At 35.6% G+C, this 27,164-nt stretch overlaps 1 protein-coding gene across 1 annotated transcript in view; it reads left to right on the top strand.

The window, feature by feature from the left end:
• Nucleotides 1–27,164, top strand: part of LOC112987640 (transcription initiation factor TFIID subunit 4-like) — a 152,443-nt gene that overhangs the window by 65,307 nt on the left and 59,972 nt on the right. The window contains exons 11-13 of the mRNA XM_064519675.1: nucleotides 2,991–3,121; nucleotides 5,293–5,418; nucleotides 15,794–15,850. Of these exons, the coding sequence (XP_064375745.1) occupies nucleotides 2,991–3,121; nucleotides 5,293–5,418; nucleotides 15,794–15,850 (314 nt within the window). The remainder of the gene's footprint in view (nucleotides 1–2,990; nucleotides 3,122–5,292; nucleotides 5,419–15,793; nucleotides 15,851–27,164) is intronic.

The following is a 27,164-nucleotide window of genomic DNA, read 5'->3' as shown; positions in this document are numbered from 1 at the left end:
GATACAGCCCACTAGACTTCACTGTTGCTGGGGTGCACTGCTGAATCGTGGTTAACCACTGCCCACCAGGACTCTTGTGTTCTTTCCATCAGGGCTGCTACCCTGGCAGGCAGTCCCCTCCCTGAATCATTGCAGAGAGTGAGTCCATCCCAGGTGCAGTACTTTGCATTTGTCCTTGTTGAATGTCATGAGGTTCCTGTTGGTCCGCTCCTCAGGTCCTTCTGACTGACAGCTCTGCCCTTGAGCAGACTGACCGTACCACTCAGTTTGGTGTCACAGGCAAGCTCAATGAAGGTGCTGTCTGTCTCCCCCCTGCAGGTCCCTGAGAAAGATATTAAAATGGGTAAGTCTCAGGACAGACTCCTGAGGGACTCTACTTATAACTGACCTCCAGTGAGTTTTCTGGAACTGAGAATATTGTGTTGAGGGATTTCAGGAGTAGAAAGTTACTGGGTTATTGCAGAGGTGGATGAGGAGGACATAGGACAAGAATCTTTAGGAACCCAGCATTTCAGGGAATGAGTCTTTGATTATGGATCAGCTTTCTCAAGAGTTGGACAGGCAAAAAAAAGCCACATAATGGTTTATTTTTACTTAAAACAAAAGTGTTTTAAATTAGGAAAACCTTTATGGTGAAAGAAACAAGATAGTGATAGTTCTTTATTCTGAAAGGATTAAGTATGTTCTGGGAAGCTGGCTAACTGTAGTTTTACTGCTGAAATTCAAAGAATTATTACTTTCCAGAAAAATAGCATTTTTTCATCCATTCTCCTAGCTAGAATGCGTGGCAGAATTTTCCATCTCAAACATCTTTTCTAGATATTAGTTGATTAAATCCCCACTTTTACTTGCATTTTATCTTTCAGACTAGGTTTTTTTGATTGACAGCTTTGCTTACCCATGTTTGCATAATAAAATTGTGCATGCTGAAATAGGACCTGATATTGCAAGTCTGACTTGCACAAATAGCTCTTACCAATATAAGTAGTCCTACTGACTTCAAGGACTTAATTTCCATGACTAACAGTTGCAGCATTGGGATCTTAATGCATGTGTCTGCTTTCCATTATATCTTCAGCTTTCAGCAAGTTCGGTAGAGTCCCATCTCTGTTACAGAGAGCAAATTGGGCACCAAGAGAGATTTAATTTTTTTTTAGCGATAAAGCAGAAATCAGTTAAAAAGCATATATATATATTGCTAAAATCCTTAAGGTAGCATATACAATGTGAAATCAGGTATGGCTTAAGTTAGTTTAAGAGATAACAACTTCAAAGAATCATTAAAAAAATTAATATCAGAAATATATGACATAGAGAATTCAGCTCTGGGAAGTGTGGGGATGATGTACTGTAGTGATGTAATAAAATATACATTTAAATAGACAGTGCAGATCAAAAAAAAATGAGGAAGAGATGGAGCAAGCGAGAGCTGCAGGAAACATAATCTTTTTCATATAGCTTCGTACGAAATCCGTTATAATAGCCATATCTCCAAACAGAATTCAGAGCAATTTTCACTTTGGGCTGTATTACTTCCCCGGTTTTCTATGTATGAATAATTTTGCGCCGCACGGAGCGCTGCCGCGGTGCGGGCGGACGAGACGCCCAGGCGTTTTGCTGGAAGATGGTTGTCGTCTGTCGGGGCCGGCGGTGGCGGGGGGCCGGCGCGCCGTGCCGCGCGGCTCCGGGTGCGGGCGGCCGCAGTGCCCCCTGCCGAGAGGGGCAGCTCCCGGCCCGGCCCTGGCAGTGATTGACTGCCCCCGACCCGGCGCTGACATCAAGCCACGGGTGATGCTCAGCACTGCCAGTTCGTTTCAAATCACCGCGTTGAAATAACAGAAGTACATATCAATATAAAACCGCTGTTCACTTGTTCGTCTTCATTTTTTAGACATGTGATGGTTTATTGCTTTTGAGGTTGGGCTGGAAAAATAGGGATGCTTCACAAAAAATATTTGTTTTTAAGCCTCTCAGGTTTGTGTTTGTCTGGCTACCCCCACCCCGCAGATGAAGATTACTTTTCTAATTAGCAATTCAGGAAACACTTTCCAAAATATTCTGAAACAAATTTTCTGTAACATTCTGCACACACATGCATGTGTCACAAACATACGTATCCACAAACATTTTTAGAAGACCTGTGTTCATTTTAATCATTATAAAAAAACTAACTCAGTTTGAGCAGAATGTTTACCATCTTATGGTAGGTCAAATCCAATAATCCTTGCAAAAGGCATCCAGTATGTTTTTTATATATAAAATCTCTTTATGTATATACACACACAACACGCACATAGTTTTCTATCTGGAAAATTTTGAGTCATCCTGGGAGTACCCATGTATATATGTGTTGCAGGACTAGAGCACAGGGTAGTATGTACATACATACCTCTACAAATTTATATCCAGAACTTACTAAGTATTTTGATAAATTTAAGAATTCTTAAGTGCTATCCATGTTCATGTTTTAAGCAACTTTTGGGAAACTTTTTAAATAGCTGTAGTTAAAATGATTTTCCTCGTATTCAATTAATAGTTTTTTTCCAAAGAATTATTATTATTGGTAGTTTGCTGATAATGTAGGTTAAGGTAGACAACAGTGTGATTTGGGAGGCAGCCTGATCTCATCAGCACAGAAATTAATCTGGAGTAATGCTTCTGAAAGCAATGAAACCATTGCTTTTGGTTGTATAAAATAATTGGGAGCTCATATTCTCTCATACTCTATTATACTTTGTTTTGAGATACTGGGATAAACTGCAGTGAAGTTCATATTTTCTAAGTGGAAAGCAACAGCTCTGATTTCTCATTTAAAACTTTAAAATGACATCATGCTTGTTTTCAAGAGGTCATGAATGTATCACCAAAGTTAGATAAATACATACTTTCAAGGATTTTTCTGTTCAGGTAAATGAAATTATGACTTTATGTTCTTTTTTTTTTCTTCCTGAGGGGTAAGCTAATTTTTTTTGTTTTGTTTTCCGCTTTAGCTAAAAAATTAGGAATTACTGATGTGCCAGCTGAGGTGGTTACTTTTATTTCCCATGCAACACAGAACAGATTAAGAACAGTGATAGAAAAAGTAACAGTGATAACCCAGCACCGAATGGAATCACACAAAGTAAGTGTGCAGAGACAAGGTATTGAATGTTATATAATGACACGGTGTAAGCTATGTCAGAAATCAAGGTTTTCTTAGCACACTGCAGATGTTCTGTGTTTGATTTGTGTGCAAAGCATGTTTTAATTGCAATTTTGTCTTCCTCAAAAAATAGAAAGTGGTAGAATGGTGGCATTGCTTGCCAGCTCTGTCTGTCTTCGAATGTCTGTAATAGAACTTGTGTCTAGAATTATGTTTTCATCTTTTTCTGTCAAAGTAGCTAGTATGGAACATCTGTGAAACTATTTTTGCTCATGGATTATGGCTAGAACTGTTGCTTCTTGGTGTCTCCTTTCTTGATCAAGATATCCATTAATTGGATTGAAATTGCTTCAATATATAGGTATTTAATTTAAAATAATTTTTCATATTCTTGGCTGTGAGAAATGCTAATGGTTACTTTACCATCACAGCATGCTAAAAAAGTTTTGGCCCAAGACATAAAAGCTTTAAAGAGTTCAATGATAAGATGCCAGGAATAAAGCTAAGAATGCTGTTTTCAGATCGGAGGAAAATGCTACCAATTTGTCTGAAAGCAGCAACCCAGGAATTCAGCTGTAAATTCTTCATTGTAACTAAGTAATGCTATTCTTTTCAAAAAGATCATTTCAAGTTAAAATGCAACTCTAATTCTATTGCTAGTGATTGTGTTCTTGCAGAAAATTGACATAATTTAGATATCTTAAACCAGAGGAAAAATTTTAATAAGAAACTGCAAAGCAGTTTGAATTCAAAAAAACCCTAACTTCTTTACTGGTGAAAATGAGATCTCTTTGTTGGTGAAAATAAGATGCTAATAGCTGTTAAACTGGTGTAAAAGTAAGACAGAAATTACCATGGTTGAAGAGTGTGTATGTCTAAGCTGTACTTAGATTCCTTTAGTGTGTAGTGAGTAAATCTTTTAGGGTACAGGTTGACTGTTTTAACCCTGTTTATTTATTTATTTATCTTGAAATCCTGCTCAAGCACCTTTGCACTGTATCTTTGTCCACCTGCTTCCCAAATGTGGATCACAGTAGGACTAATTATGTGTGGCATATGCAAAAAATTTAGGGTCTGCAACTAGAATGAATGTTAATGTGACAGAAAATGGATTAAAAACTAAAGAGGCCAGGATGCCTGTATCTTACCTATACTTGTATCTTTCCTTGTAATTAAGGGATTTTTGGAAATTAATGGAAATTCTTAAACTAGATGTGGTAATAACTTCTTGGGTTTTTTCCACTATTCTTCACCAACTTCAGCAAGTATTTAATTCCTCCTTCCTTCTCCCTAGGATAGTGCCAGAGACAAAAGCCCTTTGCTAGTCTGTTTTGAACCAGAGATGCATTTAAAGTAACATCTTCATAGATTCTTAGAAAAAATATCAGTATTGACCAGAGTTGATTGAACCTTATCATTTTCATTGTTTTCTGTATGTTTTTTTGCTAATGGTATTCTTTGATTTAATAGCCTTTGAGCATGAAAGGAAAATATTAAGCAGATAAATGAGATGAAAGCAATATGGATAACTTACTCTTGTGACTGATGTTCCGCAAGAGTTCCCTGTGCAGCTTGTGTCATAAATTCTTACTGTTGTTGTGTACAAGGAAAGCATGCATGCTCTTAGCCTTCATGAAGTTCTTCTATTTTAATTGTAATTACATGCTTATTTTCAACTCGGTTTTAAACTTCAAATGGTTTTGTGATACTTCGTGTTGGTCGTGTCTGTTACTAATTCAAGTTAAATACAAATGCAGGAATTGCAGTTGTAACCAGACTTTATATATTTAGATTTATATCTAGGACTGTTTAGTAATAAAATTACACATCCTAGTTTTTTTTTTTTTTATCAGTAAATCTGTTGTTTTTATTTTTTTTAACTCTTTGATATCTCTGGTGATTAATCAATTCTTATATATTTCCAGTTGAATAGATACTAGTTAAATAATCAAATTCTAGCTACAGTATTAAGCGTATGCTGGCTTCATTCCCTTTTTATAAAATATTACTATATCATTAGAGTTAAAAAAAATGCTCTTTTTTGTTAGTACATTGGAAAAAATTTACAGTATAGTATTTAAAGTCTTGCTTAAATGCATAGCCTTGAAGAGAATGAATGTTTTTCATCAAATGTTATTCTCATTTTGCAGGATGATGAATGGTATGAACAAGCTACAGATGTCCGATCACAGTTAAAGTTTTTTGAACAGTTAGAGCGTTTAGAAAAGCAAAGGAAAGATGAACAAGAGAGGGAGATCTTGCTAAAGGCTGCCAAGGTATCTATCTGTCTCTCTCTCTCTTTTTTTCTTTTTTTTTTTTTTTCTTAAAACTGTTGTGACACCACACCTTCAATATATGAAGTCGTGTTAATTTATCCATGATGACTCCTGACCTGACTGGAATGCTCCAGCATTGTCAGGATAAAATTCTGAATATGATTAGCTCTTATGAATAAAGAAGACAATGGCTAAAATTTCAAAATAATGTAATGAAATAATTTTCACAATTGCCTTTGAAACTTAATAGCTTCCAGGGTTTCTCTATCATTTAAAATCATAGCCTATACTTCTGGTATTTAATCACAACTCTGTAAATTGTTATGGATTTTCTGAGGCTTTTTTATTTTAATTCTTGATTTCCTAGACATTTTTGAGAACAGTTAAGTTTTGTTCATGTTTGTTTTATTTTAAAGTAAATACTATATGTCCTAATGCACATAAAATTGGTGTTCAGTCACCTCTCTAACTGCATTATTTAATTATTAATTGAATCATGGCTGTCGTCAGTTAACTATCAGTTCTGGCTTTTGTAAGCTCAATCTACTTTAAAATCTGTTATCTGTATTATTTGTGTTCTTTTGTAATGTTAATTCCGAAGACTACATTTTCATATATGCAGTACAACAAACTAATACAACATTGTTTCAAGAACATATAGGTACAGATAAATATCCTATTTGTAACTGCAAATTCATAATCTGCAAGTAAACTTATCCTTTAGTTAACTCAATTTTAACTATTCCTTTGTTGCATTTTCTTTGAATTATTTATCATACATTCTGAAAACATTATATAGAACAACTCAATGCTCAATTTTAACACTTTGTTTCCATGTGCCATTGATGTTCACAAATGGAGAGATTTTTTTTTTAAAGTTTTTCCATATTTTTAGTAATTTGTTTGTCGATTTGGGTATTTTAATCTTTTATTAGTTTTATTCCTGTCCTGTGTTCTTTCTTCATCTGTTCGCATTGCTAAATATTCCGTAGATTTCTACACAACGTCCATCCCATGTTTAGATGGAAACAGAATTAGTTTTCTTTTCTAATGCTTCTTTCTGTAGCCTGTTTTCTCCACTCAGTGAATGCATGTTGATAAATTACCTTTTCTATGTCTGTTGCTTCTTGGTGGTGGTGGATTTTGTTTTTCTTTTGTTTTATTTTGCTTTTTAGTGGGCATTGAGAAAATATAGGAACTTGTATTCTTTAGCTCAGGAACATTTCTCTGACTGGACAAAGCCTTGAGCAGCCTGATCTGAGCTTGAATTAGATGACCTCCTGATGTCCCTTCCAACCTGAATTACTTTATGATTTCATGTTCTTTGGGGTTCTTTTGTTTGTTTTAGTCTTGAGTAAACTAAATTTCTGTGAAGTCAAAATTTACTAAACAAGTACATGAGCAACTACTTTGATTACTGTAAATTACAAAAAGAGCAAAGTAAGGAATTATGTAAATATTACATATTATAATATTACAATCGTATTACATTGTAATATTTCTAATATTACAAATATTAGAAAGTCTTCTACTTGATTAGAAAAAACCATCTTCATGAAAATAATGAATGCATGAATCAGCTTCATAACCAGAAACAGATAAGAAACAGCATGATATAAATATTTCAGTGTGGAATACTAGAAATGATAATTTAAAACCAACCAAACAAACAAAAAGTAGCCATGGAAGACCAATGCTAATTTATCAACATTGATGTTTAAAAAGTGAAGTTAAGGATATTCTCAACTTTCTGGGATGTGCTTATGCAATGTTGTGATTAAGTATAAATGCCAGTCTGACAGTGAACTTAGTGTTTTTCCTTTATGGAGTGTTCGGCTTGTTCTCAACCATTCTGTTCCTATGGATTGACTGCCTATTACAAGAATTTTGTTGATAGTGTTCAGAGTGGCAAAATATGATCAAATTACTAATTTTTATTCTGACTAATAAATTGTTTATGATTTTCTTTGCATCTAGCTTGCAGTCCAAATGCAAGGTCACCAGTACATTAGCAGAGAGGACTGTTAAGATCATTTAACCTGAGTTCCTACATACTAAATCTTTACCTAGTAATCTGTGCATCAAGCTCAAGGATTTGTCTGAGCCATAACATGTCTGTATATTGGAAACCTCTGGATCTTTTGGCTTCCTTTTTTAGTCTTTGTGAACTTGCCTAGTTGTCTAAGAAGATCTAAGTCTTTGCAGAAAGGATACAGTAATTGTAATGACACAGTTATTAAACTGACACAGTTAAAATCTGCCCCAGCTGCCCTGATAACGAGTGATAAAGATCAGTAACCATTTCATGTCTGTCTGTGGCCTGCGGATTGATATTTGTGTCTGCAAGGAGAGTAATGATTAAATTGGCTCTGGAGACTGAAATACTCACTGCGCAAAGAAGCTTCTCAGATCAAGGTGCCTTATGCTGCATTACAGTATAAAATAGCTTTTATTAATTTATTTATAGCCTGTATTTATTCTTTGGCTAAATGGACGGCATCAGTTTGTAGAGCCCTAACTGTGGTGCATTCTGGGCGGGCTAAGTTGGTACCAGGGGAAGGGGGATTGCTTAGGCTTTGAAAGCATTTTGTCTCTCTGCTGTGACTCTAGCAGAACAAGTTCAATGTACATCTTGAGATACAGCTACAGACAGTAGCAAAATATCATGTTGTGAGATGTTGACTAGTGGCAGTTGTTTTCTCCAAAAAATAATCATCTTGTATGCTCAATATCTTAGTGAGAATATTGTCTTACTGACAGGGTTACCACTATGTGTAGGCGATGTTAAGTGTTGCATCTTTAAAGGTTAGAAGCCTCGGGATTTTAAAATGAAATGAAATTTCTGATTCTGATTTTTTTCATAAATGGTTAAATCTAAACATCAGAGAAACTTGTTCTTTTTTTAAAAACTGCAGCTTCTTACTGAGACTTTTAGACAGAACAATCTTTTATTTTGTACACGTCTTGACATGTTATTTAACAACATGTTTAATTTAAAGATATTCGGCAGGATAATTTTGGGAAAAGTTTCAAAATTGCCTACTAGTGGTACCTAGGCTACTGTCTAGTATAAAATACAGGTTTAGCTTGCTCAGTGAAAGCTATATTTTAATTAAGTATTTACACTTTGAAGCCTTGTTAGCAACTGAAGTAGAGTAAGATAATGCTGAAGGAAGTGTTCTGGGCATTGGAGTGGACAGTGTAAAAGAACCATCTTCGCTAGGAAGAGATGATGGAGAATGAAGGCATGTAGCTGGAAGTGAATGGGCAATGGCGATGAATCTTTGGGAAGCTTTGAAACCAATTTTGTAACTTTGCGTTAGAATTTGGCAAGAGGTAAGAAGGAAATATAAATGGTGGTCAATGACAGTGGGGTTTTTGCAGTTTTGTTGTTGTTGTTTTGAGCTTTTTTGAGGTGGTAAGAAAATAGCCGGTGCAGCTAATTTCAGTGGTTATATTAGGATATGATTAAAGAATTCGTAAGCATCCTAAGGGGGCAGATTTAGATTCAGGAAATGTTTTGGGAAGAATGAGAGAGAAAACTACAGATGTGGAGACGGAAGAAAAAACAGTTTGGCTTCAAAAACTATTGCAAGATTTTTGGCATTACTGTTCAAACTAAAAACCATTGTGGTGCTACAAGAGTATCTTTAAAGCAAAACAGCAGTATTATTTGGCTTGTAAAGTGACAGAGGATTAAAAAATCTTATGTGCCATGCCAAGGAAATACTTGAGAAATAGAAACTTCATACCATAGGTCAGAAGAGTAATGACTGATGCTAGTATTACAATAAGATATACTGGAAAAAGACAAACTTGACAGGATGGAAGATTCATAAGGTATTCATAAGGGTTTTTTTCTTAAAAATATGGAAAAAAGCTAAAAATCGAAAATGAGACTGTACTATTTCAGGAGCTAGGATGATCTGTTCCACCGCAGGGATCTCTGCATCATGTACTACAGCGTGTGTGAGAAAGCTTAGACTGTATATCCACAAAGCGTTTAGCTAATTTACATCCTAGAGGTTCTTTTTCCAGCAGAAATATTTAAAGATACATGGGTCCCCCAAACTGCATGATCCCCGGTCCGCTCCTGCTGCAGGCTCACCTCCTGTTTCAGCCAGTCGGACAACACGATGGTGGATTTAGTGTAGGAGCTGTATAGGGAGCGACTGCAACTAACTTGAGTGTCACTACTTTCTTTTGGATCATCTTCCTGACATGTCAATGACAGGGTAAAGGAATAACCACCCAAGGAGAGGCCATCTTTTTTTATGTATCTAGAGAGCAGTTTCTTCACAGGAGACATTTGGCAGAGTCAACTCTTCCCCTCGTGTGTTTTCCTAGCGAGACCCCACTGGCCACTGTTGGCATGTGTGTGCAGAAGCAGGGATCTTTCGACTCTGGCTGGTGGTGGTTGGCATGGGAATCGCAAAAAGAGCGAAGGGGAGTCTTCAGACAGCAGAAAGGTCAAAAGCCAGGCTGAAATCACTTGAGGAATTTACCTTTACGTTTGACATGGTGTGTGTTGTGTGGCCCTCCCGCAGTAGTGGAGTGCAGGTCTCGCTGTAGTGAAAGATTTGTTCCTTGTGTCCTTCGCTGCTATTCTAAAACCTGAAAAGGCAGGTTGTGGGTGACAAATAGAAGGAGGTTCTTATTATGGGGTAAGAATGGAAATACTGCTGGCAGCAGGAGAAAAATGCAGAATAGGAGATTATAGTTGATTATTCTATTTTTGATTTATGCTTTCCACAATGAAGTTTATTGTGCTTTCTACAATAAACATAAATATTTGTCCTCTATTTCAGGAAATCAAGGGAAAATGCTCTGATATATTTTATAATAAAGCTGATCATGTTAAAATTACTGTATTAATTCATCTGTTTGAACTGTCTAAAGGCACATTTATTTTTATTGCCAAATTAATTTTATTCATCATACCTTTAATAGACTGTATATATTGGAGATTCATTTATTAATCTGGTTTTTGGGTGTTCTGTTTCGGTAGTAATGCTGGCCATCAAGCTTTAGTGTATCAAAATGTAAGTACAGTAATCACAGAAGTAAGATCTGTTTTGTGGCCTCTATTCTGTAAAAAGTATCCTTGCATTGGTAAATGGAAAATTATGTTTGGTGGCGTTTCTGAAGTTAATTAGTGTTTATGGATGATACTGGATATAGATGGATTTCATAGTGCTACAGGCTGAAGTGCCTTTTTCATTGGAGAGGTATAATGGAAATTTGGCAGTGCAGATTTCCTTACCGAGCGCTGTGGGTGCCCTTGCTGCCGTTTCTGCAGGGGCTGCCTCTCGGGGCGAGAGGAGGTCAGCCTTCTGCCAATTTAATCCTTTCCCTCGCTTCTGCGAATGCGGTGGATGCAATGCAGCTTTCTGTGAGATGAAGCACTCTCCAAACTGAAACTTGCAACTCATTTCTTATAAGAGGAGAGCAGAGGCAGAATTATTGTGTCAAGATGGCTTTCTGAATTTTTTAGAAATTTGTTACTTCAATTTGAATGATTTTTAAATAAATCTTTTCTAGACCTGTGCTCTTGCATTCCACCTCAGTGTGGACGTAGCTCTGAATAGGGTTTTACCCTCAGCTATGCTGCTTTTAACTTTCACTTTTTATTAACAAAGCTAATGTGAAAGCAAAGTGTTTCATGTTGCCAATTTAATTTCTTTAATTAAAAGTGAAAGTTATAAGCTGGTACAGCCGTGGGTGAAGTTCTAATGTCATCAATGGGGAAAAATAGGTTTAAAATTGAAACTGTTGGCATAGCAGTGATTCTCAATAGTGCAGCACCTGCAGTTGTGACTGTTAGCTTTATTTAATGAAAAAAGATGAATTTAAAGCATTAAAAATTCCCAGTATATATATTGGGAAGAGGGAGCAGAGCTGTAAGTGCCTTAACAGTGATCAGCTATTGCTAAAAGCAGGAGACAAGCATGTGCCCAGGAGAAGAGACCCTGAGAGCTTTTAAAAGACAGGTTTTACAAGCTGAAGACTTTAAAATTATTCTCATAGAAAACTTTTTATGCTAGTTGGACAAAATGTAACAGCAGTGCAGCTTTGACATTACACATTACAACAAAATACTGAATAATGATCATGGTTTACATACATTAGAAGGACAGTTAGTCTGCCCCTCTAGTTAGTCTACGTAGATGGGCAGAGTATCCTCCAGTTTTAAAAACAATTATTCTATCTATTAAAATACTAAACTAAAATTATAAATATCCTTATTTTTTAAAAACACTTCTATGAAATACCATATCCATCTTATAAAAATGCATGGTTATGTAATTAGATGTCAGCTTTTGTGGCGTCCTTACTGAACTGTAGTAAAGAAAAAACTGAGGTTTGGAACATTAGGGAGTTTGGAAACATGTAAATGAAATGCCTTATTTCTAGGGTATTTTGAATACACATCTTAGCATATGCTACTTCTCATACTTTACAACTGTAATATTTTCATAGAGCTAATGTGATCTATGCAGTTTTCAGATAAATAAGATAGCAAGTTGTCTAACATAAAGCACTAATTCTTAACAATTATAATATCAGGCTGTCTGGTCTAATAAAAGTAGTTTGTGTTTTGAAGAAATGTGAGCAAACCTGATTTGGTGAACATGTTCTCAATTTCAGTAGCAGACCACATTTAATGTCTTTAAAAATATGTTATCTGGTTAAGATCAGTCCTAGGTTTCTCTAAAATTACTACGGGAAGCTGACTTGCTTCTAAAGAGATTTATTCACTAACATGAAAAATGTACTACATAAACCTAGGTTGCTTCATTTACAGATATAGACATGGAGAATAGAGGCAGGGAGGGAAAAGAGTCATGATGAATTCCTTGCAAGTAGTGGACTACCATGGTTGTTGGGTGTTTTTGAAGCATTGGAGGAAACAGGCATTGGTGCACTAAAAGAATTTGGAAAAAATGTCTGCTTGACACAGAATGGTGAGATGTGGCAGGTTAAGATTTGGAGCTTAGAGGGAAAGGAGAAAAGGAGACCAAGAATGTGGGATGACTGAAGAAAGAATTGAAACTACACTAAAAAAAGGAATGATTAGGCAGTAACTTGGCAAAAGTAAGTGTAAAATATTAAAATAGTTGGTGAATAAAAGTGGTGATATACAGACAACCATTACAGGAGCTGAGCAGCAGCAAAATTGCTCAAACTCTTCAAAGGAAGGAGATGCTTACATGTGGAATGGAGTGTAAAGAGAAGCCAGTGACATTTTTAAAGCTTATCTGGGCACCTCTATTAAGTTTGACATTTTTGTTTGCTTATACGTGCTTTAATCTGTGTTGCATTAGCACAGAAGAAGCCTTTAATAAATTATATTAGATTTTAAAATGAAGAATTAATAAAGTAATAAATGTTCATCCTTTTCCTTTAACACATTTTAGCCTGCATATGCTGATGATTTTGCGTCTAAAGTTTACCAGTTTACAAACTGACTCCGTAGCCAGCAGGAAGGTATTTAATTCTACACAATCTGTTGAAAAAAAAAATGTATTAAAATTTGTCTGGACACAAAAGGAAATGGAAAATGACAGCTAAAAAATCCTTAATTTTATTAGTGTGCTGCTTATACCAGTAATGACCCATCCGATGTGAAGTTGGAGTTCTAACTGCCTGAAATAAGAGCCGACCTGAGCTCTTTGAAAAGGACTTTTGATATGGATTAACTGAATAACCAGAAACTCATTGCATTACTCTGAATTTAAGAGTAGTTCCACCATCACCTTGAACTCTAGCTTCATCTGTCTAACATACCTGATATTTTAAATCTTCCCTACTGATGGAATTCCTGTACTTACTATCATTCAGGACTTGTCTGTCTGTTTTTACCTCTGCAACTTTTGTACATTTTTCTGTAAATGAGCTGGAGGTTTATACAGAACAGATCATTTCATTTTGTTCCTACTTCCAGGGTCTGCTTTTTCAGGTTATCCTGAACTCTAGATCTTATTTTGATCTGATCTGAAAAAAAAAAAAAAAAAAAAAAAAAAAAAGCTTTTAAATGTAATATTTTGAAATTTGTAACACTTCTTGGAGTTTTTCCTTTGTTTATGGAGTCCAGGAAATTGAGATGGTGTTTTGCATCTATTGCTTTAAATTTTGCCATGATGTCCCCAAATGCAACATGGATCTGGTATGTTTTCCAAGATGCTATCACTTTCTTGTAGAAACTTGGTAACAATGTTAGAAGTCTGAGCTTGATTCTCCAAGGACTCTGCTTTCTCCTTAAGCTGAAGTGCTTTTAACTTGTACTTTGCATTTGGCAAATGATTCAGCTTCGTACAGTAATATAAGAAAACTTTTTATTTCTTTACTGCTTTCACTGGGAGACTCTGAAGGCAATAGAAGTTCATTGTGTTTTTATAAATATATCATCAGAAAGCTTTGAAAGGACTAAGTATGATTTTCCATATATCATGCTGGAGAAACTGAGGCACACAGTGATTAAACTGTGATCACAAAATGAGAGAGAGAGGACCTAATTCATAAATACTTATTTAAATCCATTTCTTACAGTAGCAACTTGTTTACTATTTATTACATTTATTTTTACTGAGTAAGTACAAATATAATCAAGTTCATAATAGCTGCTCTACTCAATAGAGTCTCAGTTCTTTGGCAGATCCACACATTTCTTGAAATCCTTTTCTGTTTTTTAAGCATTAACTAGGTCAGATTGTCCTGCATTTTTCTTTTTGTGTGACCACTGAAGTTGGAAAGAATCTCAGTCTACGTTATGCTGGAGTATTTTCTTGTTGGGCACAACTACAATGTGAGAGTCTAATTAGCCATCTACAGTTTCTAATTTCTCATTACTTCACTCCAGACACTATCCTGATGAACTGCCTTTTATGCTGACAGGCACAAAATCACTAGTAGGTGGTGCTGGAAGATGAAGCTAACGTGCACAGTGAAAGTGTCAAGCACATCTTCAAAGAAATCTCGTTATTGTTTAATTCTGATTTGGTCATACTTTGCCATCATCGCTTTTTATATGTATGCTATATTAGCTGAAAATGCAGTCCCAGTTTAAAAAAAAAGATAGTGAATTCAGAGTCATTTGTGCCCTGTCCACCAAATTATAGTCAAGGCTTCCTCCAGATATGTTTACAATATGGGATGTCCCCCTGCTCTTAAAATATATCTCCCTTTGGAGATATATTGGATATATCATGGTTTTTAAATCTGAACGGAATATGTTATGAAAAATCCAAACACAATGAAAAAAATCTGAGCGTATATACGTTTGCAAACTACTGCTCTTTCAAGCTTCAGGTCTGTCTCCAGCATAGAAAGGGGCAGACAAGGGTAGATACTGTTATTCCTTTAGGAGTTGCGTAAAGGAGATCAAATCTCAAAGAAATATTCAAATCAAATAATTATATCTTTCAGGCATCAGGAACAACTGTTTTCTGTGGATATCACAAGTTTTATTATCTTGCAACTTTTTTGTGTTACTTTTTCTGAGTACTGACCAATCATGCAACTAGAAAAGCGTGATAGTACATGTGTCATCTACTTCTGGAGCTCTGAATTCCTTCCATTTGAGTACATTTAATGAGCATAAACAAAATTTTTAGTTACTAGTTTTAACGGTTATAAAACAATCTATATCTGAAAAAATGTACTGTCATGGGTTGTTAGTGCAATTAATTAGTCATTAATGGATATTGAGAGCTGTTGTTTCTGTTTTTGGAGGAAAAAAACTGGAAGTTGCCATTTAGCAGTTTGTCTCCAGTTTAAAAAAGGACAACATTAATATTAGTAGCAGTGCATGAGTGAGGTGAACTTATGTGTATTTTAATGCTGTGCACAAAGTAAGCTCGTACAGATAAGAACATTTTTATTGCGAAGGTTTGCTATTTGAGAAGGTGACTTTACAACTGTTTTCCTCACATTCTCTCTCTCTCTCTCTCTGCACCAACAGCTGAAGAAAGAGTTCTGTTGCAATCAGATTTTTTTTTAATATAATTGACTGTGAAAGGTTTAAATTAAAAAGATCAGATAAGGGAAGGAGTGTCACTTCCATTCTCAGATCTTTGAATTTGTATTTGTAGTAAATAATTGAAATCTAAACGTGTATGGAAACTTTAGAATTGGCAAAAGCATAGTATTTTTTTAATTTAAATCTAGAGTAGATCTTATTTACATCTGAATATTTAACAGTCTTTTGGGTGAGGCCTACGGGTTTGAAATTGCACTTCTATGAATTTAAGCATCCCATCTTTGACACCTTGTACCCTGTTCCCTTTTCTTTGCTATTTTTTAACTTAACTGCAACAGATGAGGGGATCTTAAACCATCTGTTAACCTTTTTTCCCCATTTTTTTTCAACATGTAGAGTCGCTCAAGGCAAGAAGACCCAGAGCAGGCTAGACTGAAACAAAAAGCAAAGGAGGTAAGCAGAGTTAGAGATCATTACACTTGACATTTCAAGGCTTGAACATATTAATTTTTTATGCCTTGCTACTTGTATATCGTTAATAAAAATCTGACTAAAACTTTTTAGGATGTATTTGTTGCTTTGCCTTTGATCTTAATGTTTGCAAACTAATACATTAATACATGTGAAGCCTAAGGAGATTTTATAAGAGAATATTTCCATACATTACATTTTCATTTCCATTTTAGGTAGCTGTAGCTTTTGTTGGGTTGTTGATGACAACGGCATTAGATTTTGGTGGAAAATACATGCCTTTGTCTTTTTGTAAAATGTCACTGTCTTAGAAATGTGTTACTTTAGTTAACAATTTTAATTTGGTAATGGTGTTTCATGTAATGGTATTGCGAGTTTCTTTTCTCTACAGTGTGGTTCAGTGTGCTATTTATTCAGTCTAAATTACAGTAATCTAAAAATTATCAAATAATTTCAACTAAAGTTTTGCTATGTTGGTCTAAGGGTAACATTTTGCAAACTACTGAGTATCTTAATTTGCTGTAAATGAGAGTGGCTGTCCTTTGCTTAAGGCATCTTATGGCTTAAGATCAGGTGGTAGCTTGCTTAAGTAAAAACTCTATCAATGGAAAGCCATTCCTATTTTAAAAAATCAGTAGCATCATCTTTGGATAATAGAAATAACGCATTAGAAGGTAATATATATGGAAAAATGCATATAACAAGTACTTTTCTCTTGACCTGTTTTTCTGGTTTTGTTTTGCTGTTGGCAGTATTTTATTGTTCCGTTAGCTATACAGATTTTATATATATATATAAAAGAGACAAAAAATTTGAAATACATAAATGAGTTTTATTTGTCTTTTCTGATTATGTGATTAGGCAATAAGATTTGTCAAAATGAGTTCTTGCAAACTTTAAGACACAAGTGTTTCCAGAGCTGGTATTAAAGAGAAGTAGAGTCATCAAGTTACTTGACTGGAAAAGACACAGGCTTTAATACTACTTAAATTTAGTATATGGACAGAATATGCAAAGGAAGAATTAGGTTTGAAAATATGTGAAAATGATTGATGGCAGGGAAATGTAGCAAAACTTGTTATTGAGCTGAGAATTGAAACTACCATGCTGTTGGAAATGAAAGCAATCTAGAATTAAATGCATATCTTGGTGCCACAGTATTTCTGTTAATTATAATTCTTTTTGTTCATTGGAAACTTGAGGAAGAAAAAGTAAACAGGGCTAGTAAAAACACATTTTTGTGGTCAGAATGAAATAGTGGTTCACTTCATAGCTGTGATAGAAGACTTGCTCTCTAGCCAGTATTGTTGCTTTTGCAGTGAGGAGTACCTCTTCTTTTATGAGAATTTGAGATGTCCATATAAGTTGTGTTTCTCGTCCACTAGAGGGAGTGACGGTGTGCTGACTGGTGAATGAAAGAAAGTGTATGAAATGTATTTTAAGTAGTAGTGATATTAATAAAGGCTAGCAAATATTTTGGTAATCTAGTTAAAATGCTTAGATCAAGCTTATATGAGATTTTAAAGTTGCGGTTTTCCTGGATATGATAACTTGTTTGAGTAAATATAGAATGAATACTAGGTTTTCTGTTTGAGAGTGCTGCACCCTATTCTTTTGTACATTAGCCCTGCCTTTTTTCCCACCCTTCTAATGAAAGTGTATAATTTGCTGGCTCCCTGCCTCTCTCTGAAGTTGCATTTCATTCTACATATTTGAAACCATAAGAAATACATGTCTGTCTGTTTTTAGTAATTAGGGTTCTGAAACTTTGTTCAGCTAATTTAGAGACTTTCACCTAAAATATTTAAATATATTTCATAAAAACATATTCTTTCACATTAACTGTTAGAAAGGGGAAAGACGAAGTGGGACTGGCGAGGTTTTAGTTTAATATTGTTTATATACTTTTTCTGCATTGGCTACTGAATGTATACTAACTCGCTCACTGCTGAAATAAAAAATAACCAACTTTATAGTACAAAAGATCCATTAGCCAGATGGTGTCTGAGGTGGTTTTGTTATCTGAAATTGAGTTTTGATCTAACTTGTACAAAAATGTACAAGTTTCAAAACTTTACTGCCAGCTGGGCTACTCTTAAATGTGTTTATGATCCATAATTGAAAGGCAAGTTGAGTTTATTCCAGATTTTATATAAGCTTATGAATATAATACTGTTAGCTTTGATAATTAGCTGAATTTGACGCTGTGTTTCATGATGTCCACAATGTCTTGCATATTGCCTGAAGACCCTTGTTGCTCATGTATTCTTCTGGCCAGCAGTAAAGTGGCTACTAGCTAATGCTTTAAAAAGCAGGAAGAGGACATCCAAGACATTTGCAGTGTTTTGTAGCTTGTATTACTTATTGACATGATTGTGAGACTGTTTGTTTTTTCTAATCAGGAGAGCAGTTGATAATTTCTTTATTATTTTCTGGCAATGGGTAATGTTTCAGACTTTGCAATGTGCCTGCATCTGCACAGTGGCGCTCCTGCATTCCTTCTGCTACCCAAGCAGTCAGCAGTGGGAACTTATTCAAAGCTGAGAGTGATCAATACTACACCCTGGGTCCCTGTCAGGAAGAAATGGGTGAATATTGAAAACAAAAGTAACCAAAATATGAAGTCTAGAATATAGACAATAATGGAGACAAAACTGGACCAAAGTGAGCTCAAAAAACATGAAATACATACTGAAGACAAAAGTATGAGGGAGGATGTGAAATACAAAAATAAATCATTTCAAATTTATTTAAGAAAAAAGTATTAAAAACATTGAAAAAGCTCCAGAAAGCATTGTCTTAAAGAGCAAAATAAAGATACTGGGACAGGGATAACAGTACAGTGGGGGAAAGAGCAGACTAGCAGTCTGTATATTCCAAAACATTCTCTTTTACAGACATTTTGGAATCTTTAATTCCATAATGTTCTGGTTTTTGTCCTAATTTGAAACAAAATTTTTAGTTCATTTTCTTTCACAGAACTACTAACCTTAGGAAGTCGCCGCCTTTCCTATTGCTGTCATGAAGAAAATATGCAGGAAGGTCAGAATGTCCTTTGAACAGATTTAGAAATGAATTTGCTAGGGTGAGGGTTATTTTATTTTTTGTTCAGTAGCTCTGCCTTACTCCATTTATTAGCCAGTCTTCAGGTCAGTTCACATACTGTTTAAACCAAACTGGCATAAATCAAGTTTAAATTGCCATTAAATACTTCCCAAAACAAACAGAAGGTCTATCTACATATGGTCTTACTGCAGAGCCTAGACATAACAGTAAGGTTTCATTCACATACAGACTTGCACTGTTCTGGTTAAGTCAGTGCAGGCCCACTCTTATTTCCGTTTGATTGACTTATTTTGCTTTAGCATAAGCCTGTTTCAAATGGTCTTAACTGAGGGCAATAGGAGGGCGCCTTTGGGGGTTTTGTATTGCTTAAAACTCTCCATTTACTTTCACACTTTTAGTTAAACTTTCCAGCAGCTTTCCGTGATGGTGATGTCTTTTGTCAGAGTATATTACGTGATTGCTTTAATGGTAAACCTATTTAATAAACAAGTGAAAAATATTTTCAATTGAGACTATTTCAGGGAAAAACACTACTCTTCAGCTGTTGCTTGTTACATTGTTTTGTAACAAAGTCTGCCACACTTGCCTATCAGTGCAACTTAGTATAAGAAATAGCATCATTTGTGAGCAGTGTACTTCATATTGCCTGGTTAAACCATTGAAAATCAAGTTTTAGAAAATACTCTGTGATTTATGTAGTCTGTTGGAAAAATAGGACGTCACAAATATACATTAAAGAAATTGTGTGTCCTCCAACTTCCATAAAAAGGGTTCATTAAATAGGACATAAAACAGGCTTTATAACTGATAGCAGGAATAGCTCAAGATTGGGAATAATTGAGTCAATGCCTAGTAATTAATAATATAAATGATTTAAAAGAAAGATGGAGGAGGAAAGATCCTAAACATACTTTCTATTATGGATATTTTTCTACAAACTCAGTATCTGTTGGCTAACAGTCTTTTAATTTAAAAGTGAAGTAGCTGAGTTTGTTGATCCTAAAAGATTAACTTGGTTAAAATCTTTGTGTCATCACTAACCAAGAATATTGCATAATAATAAAAACTTAAACCAGATGCCATAAATGTCTGGGCGTGTATCCAGGACCTAGATCAGTTCAGATAACGCCCCGTGGAATCTCTTCTCCCATGTACTCTTTAAGCACACAAGTGAAATCTCCAACCTGTTGATATTCCCAACAGTGGTCTCCTTGATTTTGAGGGAAGAGAGCAGACAATTCCGTTTGCCTATCTCTATCAGTGCAGACAGCCCATCTTTTAAAGATCTGATGCAGTTCTTTCATAGTGATATGTATTTAAGCTGGATGCTGTAGTGGCTGTTATACTGGTTGGTGGCTTTGGGAGTATCCTTGTTTGGCAGCTCTTGTGTAAACAGGCAGTGGGCAGCTTCTTTCTATACTCCCTGGCATAGCTGCATCCACTAAAGTATAGCGATACCTGCTCCATCTGGGTGCTGTCATCCCCCCCTTGTCTGCAGTGTCTTCTGTGACAGGAGCCTTAATGAGCCTTATTCAGCTAATTTCTAGGTTTTGAAACGTACTCCTTCTGGGGGATGTGCACAAAAGCATCTGGGCAGTTAAGAGAAAGAGATAAATAAAAAGCCATAGGATTCTTCTCTTCCCCCCTCCCCCTGAAAAAAATTTTAAAAAATCTGTACATCATAGGATGTACATTTTATGCGGCTTTAACGATGCCTTACAAATTTGAAATCCTGCATAAAAAAAGTAATATTTCTTAGCAGAAATACTGAAAATCTAGTTAAGCACCATGTATTTAACAATTAGATTATAGAAGTTTTACACTAAGTAATTTCTTGGCACCACATTTGTAATTATTTATCAACTCAGTAGGAGTGGTTTCTTGTAAAATATTTAAATAATAGTTTGCTGCAGTTATCCCTGTTTTCATAAGGCATAACTGAAAATGAAAAACAAATGGAAAGCTTTTTATGTTTTGTTTGGAAAGCTCATTTATTCACCTTTTAAGCCAAACCAAAGCACCCAAAGACTGTGTTAGTAGTGCGGGATCTTTCTTAATGAGAAGTCTAAAAGAAGTTTTGTATTTTATTGTGCCTGACATAAAAATACTGATTCAAAAGCAACAATCTTCCCTTAAAGAGGATTCTTACAAAAAATTCCACTGAGAAACTGAACTTCTGGACAGAAAATAAGTTTAAATTAAATTTCCATTTAACACTCTAACCCATCTAAGGGTCAGTAGGTGGAAAGAAGGAAAAGCTACGGAATATGATACCTGAAATAATGATACTGCAACATTTAGGCAGCAGGGATGCCTCAGAACTGGGTTGTTTCATAACTGTTCTTCAGCATCAGGTTACCAACACTGTAACTGTCTTACAGAAGTGTTTTGTCAATACATGTGAAAGGCTGGATAACAGAGACAGAACACTGCTCGCACTCCCTTAACCACGGTTCTGTTATTTGTACCCAGAAAAACGCTTAGACTTTGCCATGCAACACTGCCGTGAATTGGACCCTTTTCATTTTCTACGGTGTTAGTAAATTTTTACAGACTTTTAATTCTGCTGCTTGTGAAATACATTTCAGTAGGGAACTTATATATGAATAAAATTATTATGGCTTTAGAGTACAAGATTTTCTTGAAGTTATAAAGTTGTTGCAGTGACTTTAAATGTTACTATAAACTTACATCTCAGAAAGAAGTGGTCCTGTCTGCTATGAGTCAGGATACTTTCATGAAAATCCTGCCACACTATCACAGCTTTTTGTTACTTAAATTTTTTCCTTTTGAGTAGAGATTACTTCAGAAGTACAAATATGTTATGGTAACAATCACAAATTCTGATAAATGGCATTGATTATGAACTCCTGGGAAGGACAGGAGCTATATTATATTTGCATATTCAAATACTGCTACAGCCGAAACAGTATTATCTGTAACCAGCAATGTACTACACATGAATATCTGCATGTAGATCTTCACAATTCCATGGATATTGCAAAAAAATTCCTGTGTTTCTGAGGATAAAGTATTACCTTGCCATGAATTCTGTAAATGCTTATGCGCAACTTCTTGCAGTCTTATTATTCAGCAGAACTGCTTGGATAATTTTTTGTAAAATTGAGGACCATGACACTTCCAAGTTCTTTTGCTGTGCTTAGAGCAGAAGCAAAGGCAGTTATTTGGATGAAGATGGATTGTGGTGTTACACTTACTGTACAGAGAGTCAGAAAACTGGGTAATTGAAGGCAAAATGCTAGGGGATCAAAGGAATAATATTTTCCAACTGAGTCAAACAAATCATTTTATTTCTGCTTTGGTAAAATGTATGTTAATTAGTGTTGAGTCAAGGGCTAGACTTTTTTTCTTTTCTTTCCTCTAACCCCAACTTGATACAAGATTACCTCATTAATCTAGGAGAAGTCTACATTAAATTCAATCCTGTCCAACATAATAATTTCCTTCTACAAAATCAAATTGGTAGAGTTTCATAGCGATACATGATTTTTGTCTACATATAGTGCCGAGCTCTTGTTTAGTTAAAATAAACGCTCATTTTTGTGAGACTGGTTATTTAATTCTTTGGGTTTAGCATTCTAAAAGCGAATGGTATTTTACTGATGCAAAAGCTAAATATATGGCTTTTCTTAAGGAACAAACTGTATTTTTGTATCTGATACCTCTTTACAATTTGAATCTATATTTTTATGTTTGTTTATAATTGTTACTTACAAAGAAATTCTTAGAACTTCATTTGACCCTGTTATTAGAATTGCATACAAATTTTAATGCAATGTGTGAGAGAGATCGTGTGTTGTTATACTGATGTTTAGACTCTAAAAAAAAATATTCCATTGTAGCTGATTCAAATTCAGCAAATGTATTAACAAAAGCTTTTGAGGGCAATGCCACTTCAGACTGATTTTTTCCAGACATTGAATGCTATTTTTTAAAAAAATTCTCTCTGATTGAGAATTTTAAATATTTCAAGAGTCTTATTTCTTTGTAGGAAAACCTCAGCAATATCAATTAGCAAGATAACACTGGAACCATATAACCAAAAATAAATCTATTTGTTTATGCTCTTTACTTGAAGAATGTATTTTTTAAAAAGAAAGGCAAAAAGCATATTTTTTTATGCTTCAGGTTTAAAGAACAGATTCTTCTGATTGTATTTTGTTTGTGTTGTGATATCCTGCAAAGACCCATGTCAGATTTGAGTCTCCTGGGTGTTTATAAAGAAAGGTAAGAGGTCCATAGTTTAGAAAACGTGGACTAAGACAGAACAAAATGTGGTGGGTGGATATGACAATAAAAGCCAAAAAAAAAAAAGAAAAAGATTATGCAGCTACTTCCTAAATTAGATAAGGGCACAATTTGGCAGTTTCATCAGAAAGCTAATTTTTTCCTTTTCCTTTCTTTCACAAATTAGCAGTGATGGCTTGACAGTGAAGCATTGTTGGTTGTTTAGCTGATGTCTTGTGTCTGCCAAGGTAAAATGATTCTAGAAGAGGCACCTGCATGATAGCAGCCTTCAAATTAACATAATGGCACTGTAATTTCTTTAGATTTTGTGTGTCAGTGTATCTGTACTAAGGCACTCTGCTGTTTGAGGAGTTAGCAGCTATTTAAGCAAATGAAATACACTGACGTTTTATCCTTGTTACCAAAAGGTTTCCAGGTGGCTCTGCTATTGGAAGAGAATTTGTGGACATTAAACAAGTAAGAGTTGTGTCCATTTGTAAAAATTAGTTTTGCTTTTCTGGATTACTACTTGCGTTCACAGCTTTCCCCAATAATTTTAAGTAATTTTGTACACAAATTTTCAAGCAAAGCCAATGAAGAAGACTTATTTCCAAATTAGAATCCAGTTTTGTTTTGAAACATAATTTGTTTGCAGGTGAATATTTCCCAAAGAGCAATAGCTGTTACAAATTCTGCTCTAACTTATTTTTTTAAACTGAAAAGGAGGTGGGGGAGAAGAAATACATCTCTGTCATTTAAATTATCTTCCAGATTGCATACACACCGCTGGAGTCCTGCCTAATAGAAGATTGCGCTCACAAGTAGTCTCATTATACAGTGACAGGACTGCTTAAATATGAGTTTCCAGAACTTTGGTTTAGAATGGGATACATTTTCTTTTTGGTAAAGAATATTTAAAATAAAAAGTGACACACCTTTTCTAAATCTCACTAAAATACTCCAGCAGAAACTTTCTCATGTAAAATGAATTCTCTGAAGGTAATATACAACTTTTCCACTACAGAAAAGTAACAGGAGAATTTTCATCCCTTCAGATACCCTGCAGGTTTCTTTCTCCCTCTGTAGGATGGTGTAGGTGGTACGGCTTCTGGATTTTGAGGCACGACCAAACAAGTGGTGTTTGACAACCCCCTTATTGTATGCACTTTTGGGTGCCCAAATGAGTGAGGTCAATGAAGAGAGAAGGAAATGGCTTGTTTCCACCTTTGTGGTCAGAAATTTGAGATAAATATGGTTTGGCTTTAGCTCTCCTCAGTAGCAACAACTGCATCCAAAGGTTCCATGAGAGGTGGTGAGGAATGCATTCAACTCTGCCTGCTTCTCCCATACTTTTTTTTAGTACAAATAAATACGTGCATGCACACGTGTGCACACTCACACACACATCAGATCAGTTCCTGTAAGGAATATGTCAAGACTGAGTTTCCAGTTCTCCTTCTGCCTCAGTGGTGTTTTGTCTAATTGTGTGTCTAGAAACATCCTGGTAGAAACACTCTGGAACAGCCAAAAAGAGAGATTCATTTGGAACAAGACATGAATGTAGAAAAATCATGTAACTGTTTTCTATGAGCACTGCAGCAGATTTACTTCCCTGCTGATCTGGCAAAATAATAGTGCTTTCGACTCAAGAGTATTGCCTATTTAATGAGTAGAGGGCAGCAAATGTCACCCATGTCTGGTTGTCAGAACCCGAATAGGTTGCTTGGACAACATTATAAATGATTAGATGTTCTGGTCCCTTAGTCAAGCCTGCCCTGCTATACTGAAGCTTACATGGGGAGGTCAAGGTGTGCTCAGGCTTCAGCCTTCAGGGCAAGTTTTCCCCCCTCCTCTGTAGGCACATTGGTTCCTTGCTCCAAAATAAACCTGAATGAGGGTTTTAATTCTGCCGCTGAGCTAACATGTTTGTAAGCCCTGTTTGGCAGCCTCCTCGCGCCTCAGGCAGCACACAGCTGCCAGCTTTCATCTGCCCCCAGTTCCTGCAGGCACTGCAAGTCACATGATATAACCTCAGGGCGTTGAGACGCACCTAGTAAATCTTCTGTTCCTCTGCCCACTCAGTCTGGGCGCTGCACATTGCACCGGCAGCAGGCAGCTGGCCATCAGCAATCAGCTGCATACCTCCTGCTGACAAATCTTCAGGCTCTTCTTTTGTGCAAGACCCACATACAAAGATCTAGCTGTGGTCCCCACGTCTGTCCGTCTACTTGCCTGCTACAGTCTGGAAGGGTCGTTGCGTGCTCTGTCATTTTACAGTGGGAGGGCGTAGTTTTGCCATTCGTACGCTTGGTAGAACATACTGCCTTTCTTAAAATCTGTGCTCTGTTTCTAGCCGGTTAGAGGAAGATGAAAGAGTTCATAACAGCAAAGTTAAAGCTGAAGTTGGAACCGCAGTGGTAAAATTTTTAAAAGGGTAATTTAAAACTTCCTTGCCAGTACGTTTTTGAGAGAGTTGAAATATGTGCATATAATACTTCTGTAATTTATAAGATATACGAGACATTAATTTTCACAGACCTCTTGAAGAATGTTTTATTTAACAGATTGTGCAATCCGGTACAAAGAAGTAATCTGATTCTGTAAATCTGTTTTGTAAAGGTATGCTATAATTTTCCCACAAGGTTCTTCAGCATCTCCTGTCTGTCAGTGTGTGTGTTAAGATGTGACAATTAGTTTATGTCCTTATGTATGTATGTATGTATGTGTTGTGGAGCAATACGTGACCAGTAGCTTTGTTGTCAACGTCAGGTAGTTTGATAGGATATAGTCTGAACTACTGAATCTTTAATACAGTCAACAATAGGGTAAAAAGTGCCAGTTTTGACTTAGTAAATACTGAACATTTCCATCTGGATTTAGATTTGTCTGCATAGCTTGAACTAGATTTATCTTAAACTAGATTATTTTAAGCTTAAACTAGGTTTATCTGCATAGCATAAACTACAAGCCAAGTGGGTGGTCAGTGATATGGGGTTTTTAGCCTTTTCATTAAGAGTATTTTGTGTCAACCTGTGAGTCTACTGGTAGTTACATCACCTTAATTGAGTAGTGAGATACTGCTCAACATACAGTTAAAACATTTCCCCCTCTAGCGTTATAGTATTTTTTGAAATAAATAAAATCCACTATTCTCATTCATAATGTAAACAGTACGATCCTTTTCCCATCAAATATGTGTTTACTAAAGGTAGATATGAATAATTCTAAAATGTAGATGTTTGAAAGGTATTATTATATTTTTAAGGTTATTAGGCCATTGAGTAATGATTTTTTATAAGACTTCTGTTTTCATTTAGTGTTGAAAATTGTTGCTGAATTTGCAGTTAACTTCTAGGTTTTCATGGGAACTGGTCAGAATGACGTGAGCGGGATTTTGCATAATGGGAAAGCATGCTATATATTCGTGCTGGTGACTTGCGGTACACTTAGGTGTTACAGCTTTCTTAAAACTGATAGCTCAGTCTTCTGTAGGATTGAAGTGAAGCAAATTGAAAAACAGTACGATCCTATTACAGTTCATAGGTCTATAGACTGTGCACAGCCATGCAAAAATCTACGTAAACATTGTGAAGCACCGAGTATGCTCTCTTGCACTTCCATGTCCTTCCCTCTCACAAGTTATAAATCTATTTATATTTAGAACAGAAATTTTTAGCTTCTTCAAACAGAAACAACAGCATGTAGATTTCTGAAGATCTCTTTCAATCTTCTTTTTCAACATACTACCAGTCCTGTTATGTTTTAAAGGGTTTTTTGCCCTATATGGCCAAAGATTGTATTCACACATCAAAGCACATGAAAATCTATAAATTTTCCAAAAGATAAGATTAAAAAAATCCATCCAGCAAGAAGTGCTCGTGGTATCTGGCAAACATATCAGGCAAGTCAAGTAGGCTTTAGGGAGGTGTCAAATATGCAAAATGGGGAGCTGGACAGAACATAACTGGAATCAAGTATTAAT

Source organism: Dromaius novaehollandiae, chromosome 13 (genome assembly GCF_036370855.1).
Source record: "Dromaius novaehollandiae isolate bDroNov1 chromosome 13, bDroNov1.hap1, whole genome shotgun sequence".
Classification (NCBI taxonomy): Eukaryota; Metazoa; Chordata; class Aves; order Casuariiformes; family Dromaiidae; genus Dromaius; species Dromaius novaehollandiae.
Note: the sequence above shows the minus strand (reverse complement) of the source record. Positions and strands in the feature narration are given on the sequence as shown.